Raw genomic sequence first — 6,000 nt, 5'->3', positions numbered from 1 at the left:
AAGAAGTGAGGTTCTTACCCACGAAAGCTTATGCTCCCAATACTTCCGTTAGTCTTAAAGGTGCCACAGGACCCTCTGTTGCTTTATACTTTGAAATGACTGTTATTTGGAGCTGATGTTTATCCATATTTATTTCCCTCATAATAAAGATATAGGCTTGTCACAAAGATATCAATGTTGCTTATGTGAGTCCCAGTACTTCAGTTGGATCTAACCAGGTGAACCCTGGTGCTTGCATGGGACCCCATTAAAGTCATTGGAGCTTTACATGGGTGCAAGGTTCTGCCTTTGTGGATACAGTTACAGGACTTGGGAGTACATAGGCTAGCAGTTGTTAATAAAGTTCTAATCAATTTAACTCTCATACAGTAAAGTGGTGGTGTATGCTCTCAGTTTATACTTGTTTAACCAGAAATACTGCAGTATTTACTAATCCCCCCTTTAAATTTCTTCATTTCCCTTCATCATACTTTTCAGTAATATTTTTCAAAATACATATATTGTAGTGATTCTTATCAACACTGTCAAGCTCTTTAACAGGAAAAAAACATGCAAAAATATCACTTCATCAAAATGTTTTAACTACTGAAGTATAAATGGTGTTTTCCTGTTATTAACACTAACAAATCATTTCTATTTGTTTTATAAAGCTTTTTTACTTTTTTTTAATTATATAGATAAGAGAGAAGATGCCTTCAACACAAAAGCCAATGCGCTATGGACACACAGAAGGCCACACAGATGTCTGCTTTGATGACATTGGAAGGTAAATTATTGAAATTAGGGCTTATTTCAGTAGTTCATATGTCTGCAAGCAATGCCATTGATACTGCAAAACTAGAGGGGGTGACGGAAGAGTGATGAGAATGTTCATGGGCCTGGCAAAACTCTCATATGAAGAGATGTTGAAAAGATTGAGCTTGTTCATCTTAGAAAGGAGTTGAGTAATAAAGGACATAATAAAAGTGTATTAAAATAATGAACAGTATAGAGAAGGTAGATCAAGAGCTTCTGCTCTCCGTGTCTCATAGCATGAGAACAAGGGGACATTCAATGAAATTGAAAGGTGGGAAATTAAAAAACGATAAATAGAAATACTTTTTCACAAATGTACAGTTAAACTATGGAACTCACGACCACAGGAAGTCATTGAGGCCAAGATCTTAAAAAGGTTCAAAAAGTTTTTGGATATTTTTATACTTTTATCATTATTAATTAGGACAGCTCCCAATATTCATATCAAGAATATCTGGAGTTGTCCTAATTAATGATGATACACATTTTGGAAGGGATATTAAACCTGATGCTTCAGGCTTTAAACCAATCTCTAAATCTTAGAGGTCAAGATGAGATATAATGTGAAGGACAGATTATCTCACATCTGCCATGGTTCTTACATCTTTCTATAAAACATCTAGTATTGACCATTGCCAGAGACAGGATACTGGACTAGATGGACTTTGGGTCTGACCCAGTGTGGCAATTTCTATGTTCCCGTGACTGTCCTGAAAGTTGGTTGTAAGGCCTTTACATTCTGATGCCTCAATCATGCAATGACTTGCACATTAAATTAACTTTACACCTATGAGTAGTCCCATAGGTTGAAGTAGAAACGGGGCAGTGCGAGGAAAAGTGTTATGTGCATATAGACATTGGAAATCCAAAATGTAGCTGCATAGATCTAGCTATTGGCTTGCTATCTTTCAGCGTACTCTTTGGTATAGATCTTGGACTATGTTATTGAAGTTGAAGTTAAAAGAATATAAATCAAAGGTCTCCATTAACTTGAATCTACAACTGAGGTCATTTGAAAGATTATTATTGTCTTTGGTGGGCTTTGGATCAGACCCTGTGTGAAGATTTAGCCAGGTAACTTTAATCTTCCCAACAAAAAAAATTGTTCACTTAGAGTTGGGGTTTCTTAAGTGTGTTTATCACAAGTCAAATGCTAAAAATCAAGGAAATCATAAAGTAAGACGGCAGGCACCCCATACACAATTGCAGCCTACAAGCATTGGCCCACTACCTTTATCACACTCCACTCCACTAACATCCTCTATGACATGCTCAATTGCTGCTCTGCAATGCTGTCGCTCTCAGCAGGCACACATCGAAGAACTGAAAATTGCACAGAAACACACACCCTTAACTCCTACATTCCAGTGCTACATTATTTAATTATAATTGTAAGAGTACAAGTGTACCATCCAGTTGTAGGGAAAAGAATGCAAAGTTTGGTCACATACTCAATTTCTTACCGTATTAAAAAATGCAAACTTCTGTATATTAACATGACTTTAAAATAATCAGCTCAACTATACAGTACACACAACTAAACAAAAGCATACATACACATTTTACAAATATACATATCGGTACTAATTATATAACAAAGTAACAGGTCAGGCTAAAGGTGGTGAGAAATAGGCTATGTCTACACTTAAAACATTACAGCAGTTCAGCTACTGTGCTGCAGCTGCACCACTGTAGTGTTGAGTGTAGGCACTCAATACAGCAACAGGAGGGGTTCTCCCATTGCTGTAGTTAATCCACCTCAGTGACAGGCAGTAGCTAGATCAAAGGAAGAATTCTTCTGTCAGTCTAGCACTGTCTACATCATGGGTTAGGTTGGCATAGCTACATCTCTGAGGTGTAGATTTTTCACAACCGTGAGAAACATAGCTATGCTGAGGTCTACTAAAGGTGTAGTGAAGTGGTTCTCAAACTTTTCTACTGGTGACCCCTTTCACTTAGCAAGCCTCTGAGTGCAACCCCCCCTTATAAATTAAAAACACCTTTTTATATATTTAACACCATTATAAGTGTTGGAAGCAAAGCGGGGTTTAGGATGGAGGCTGACCGCTCGGGACCCCGCATGTAATAACCTTGTGACCCCCTGAGGGGTCCCGACCCCCAGTTTGAGAACCCCTGGTGTAGTAGGATAATGCTGCTGAATTGAAACTGAGCCCTGGTCTACACTACAGAGTTAAATCGATGCAAGGCAGCTTACATCAACCTACCTATGTAAGTGTCTACACTAAAATTTTGCTCCCACCGATGTAACTCACCTGCTACACCGACTTAATAATTCCATCTCCATGAGAGGTGTAGAATCAATGTTGATGTAGGTAGGTTGATGCAGTGTCCGTGTAGACAGTGCGTTGCTTACGTTGACTGTCATTGGCTTTCAGAAGCTATCCTGCAATGCCCAGAGTGAGGAGTTTAATTGGTGCAAGGACTCCTGGTGAGGGACGTGCACCACCAACACATGGAGCAAAGTGTAGACATGTACAAGCGATATAATTACTGCGGCGACTGTATGCCAGTGTAAGTTAGGTCAACTTAATTTTGTAGCATAGACGTGGTCTGTGTGTGTTAAGAGGGTATTAGGGTCAGAATGGTACGGGGATTGATCTACCAGCAAAGAACCAAAACCACAAAAGGACAAAATACAAAAAACGATTGACCAAAGTTATAAAACCTTTCCATTACTTTGCCAGCATGACTGATAGCAAATACAAATGTCTTAGTCTGAGCCAAGTACACTAAGAGGAGGCTGAAGTGTTGCTGTTAAAATGGAATCCTGAAATCATTCCTGTCTTTCTAGCATTTAAAATGGGAGATTCAGATTTCTGCTCCCAATCTCTGTTTGTGAAGAAGGTTGTGTAACAATTTGTTGCATCAAAGTTGTAGAAGTGAAATTATGGAAAGACAGGAGAGTTGAATTCAGAATCTTGACAGTTTTTAAAAGGCCTGCCCTTCTTTACAGCCATCTCAGCTTCAATCAAGTGTGTTTAGCACATTTGGATTAGGTCAAAACTTTGTGACAGGATAGGGGGCAGATTTTCAGAGGCAGGAAGGGCAGTTGGGTGCCCAACTTCTAGTGAAAGTCAGTGCAAGTTGGGCTCCTAACTTTCCTTTGTGCTGTTGAAAATTTCCTCCTAGATGCTGAAAAATGAATTGGCTGGTTAGTGTCTGAGTATCTAAGGACAGATACAAAAGAGGGATAGGCTTACCTAGTTAGTAGACTTATACTCAAATATTGTGTTATACTAGCAGAATTGCAAGTTTTTCATGTTGTATAATATGAGTGTCTTTCTCATATTATTTGAATAAATACACTTATAAAATGTTTCATTTAATAAAAATGTGAATTTTTAAACATTTCCCCCCCCATATTTTGGGCTGAGGAAAATCATAATAACCCTACTATACACAAATGTTAATAATGATATTATTTTCTTAACAGCTATATTGTAACTTGTGGCAGTGATGGAGATGTTAGGATTTGGGAAAACCTGGATGATGATGATCCTAAGTCCATTAATGTGGGAGAAAAAGCATATTCATTTGCTTTAAAGGTATTAGTATAATATTTCCTATGAAATGTGCAACACGGGTGCTGATATATACCTTCATCCTGCAAAATCTTCCTCATGTTCTTAACTGTATGCATGTGAACTCAACGGGACTGCTGATGTGCATAAAGTTAAGCATGTATTGGAAATATTTGCAGGACTGGAGCTAGAATGGTATTGGATTTAGCAAACTTGATTTAATGTTACGCATATAACTCATTGCATTAACTTACATAACATAGCTTTCAACAAATACAGTAGTCTAACTTTTTTTCTTAATGTTGTCACGGACACATCTTACATGAGATTAAAAGGATCTGTTTTAATCGTACAATCATAGAAATGTAGGGCTGGAAGGGACCTTAAGAGATCAACAGCTGCAGCCCCCTGCACTATTGTAGGACCAAGTAAACCTAGACCATCCTGACAGGTGTTTGTTTAATCTGTTCTTAAAAACCTGCAGAGATGGGGATTCCACAACCTCCGTTGGAAGCCTATTCCTGAGCTTAACTACCCTTATAATTAGAAAGTTTCTCCTAATATCTAACCTAAATCTTTCTTGCTTCAGATTAAGCCCATTACTTCTTGTCCTACCTTTAATGGGCATGAACAATTGATTCCCTTCCTCTTTGTAACAGCCCTTAAATATCAGGTTCCCCCCTCAATCTTCTTTTTTCAAGACTAACCATGCCCAGCTTTTTTAATGTTTTCTCATAGGTCAGGTTTTATTAACCTTTAATCATTTTTGTTGCTGTCCTCTGGACTCTCTCCAATTTGTCCACATCTTTCTTAAAGTGTGGTGGCCAGAACTGGACACACTACTCCAGCTGAGGCTTCAATTGTGCTGAATAGAACAATTACTTCCTGTATTTTACATACGACACTCATGTGAATGCACCCCAGAATATTAGCCTTTTTTGCAACTGCATCACATTGTTGCCTCATGCAAATTGTGATCCACAATAACTCCCAGATCCTTTTCAGCAGTGCAGTACTACCACCTAGCCAGTTATTTCCCATTTTATAGTTGTGCATTTTATTTTTCTCTCCTAAGTGAAGTGTTTTGTGCTTGTCTTTATTGAATTTCATCTTGTTGATTTCAGACCAATTCTCTAATTTGTCAAGGTCATTTTGGATTCTAATCCTGTCCTCTAGTGTGTTCCTTCCAGCTTGGTGTCATCTGCAAATTTTATAAGCATCCTCTCCATTCCATTATCCAAGTCATTAATGAAAATATTGAATATACTAGACCCTGCACTGACCTCTGCAGGACCCCACTAGATACACCTTCCCAGTTTGATAGTGGACCATTGATAACTACTCTTTGATTTGGTCTTTCCACCAGTTGTGCACTCATCTTATAGTAATTTCATCTAGAGCACGTTTCCTTAGTTTGCTTATGAGAATGTTATATGGAACTGTATCATAAGTCTTACTGAAATCAAGATATATCATGTCTACTGCTTCCCCCCATCCACTAGGCCACTAAGATTGTCAAAGAAGGAAATTAGGTTGGTTTGGAATGATTTGTTTTTGACAAATCCATGTGGCTATGCTTTATAACCCTATTATTCTCCAAGTGCTTACAAATTGATTGTTTAATAATTTGTTCCAGTATCTCTCCAGGTGTCAAAGTTAGGCT

General features: G+C 38.1%; 1 protein-coding gene across 1 annotated transcript in view; it reads left to right on the top strand.

The window, feature by feature from the left end:
• Nucleotides 1–677: 677 nt before the first annotated feature.
• WDHD1 (WD repeat and HMG-box DNA binding protein 1) overlaps nucleotides 678–6,000 on the top strand; it is a 44,943-nt gene continuing 39,620 nt past the window's right edge. Inside the window, exons 1-2 of the mRNA XM_034769325.1 lie at nucleotides 678–766; nucleotides 4,250–4,361. Of these exons, the coding sequence (XP_034625216.1) occupies nucleotides 690–766; nucleotides 4,250–4,361 (189 nt within the window). The 5' untranslated portion in view covers nucleotides 678–689. The remainder of the gene's footprint in view (nucleotides 767–4,249; nucleotides 4,362–6,000) is intronic.

Source organism: Trachemys scripta, chromosome 4, assembly GCF_013100865.1.
Source record: "Trachemys scripta elegans isolate TJP31775 chromosome 4, CAS_Tse_1.0, whole genome shotgun sequence".
NCBI classification, from domain to species: domain Eukaryota; kingdom Metazoa; phylum Chordata; order Testudines; family Emydidae; genus Trachemys; species Trachemys scripta.
The sequence above is the reverse complement of the archived record's forward strand: the minus strand, read 5'-3'. Positions and strand labels throughout refer to the sequence as shown.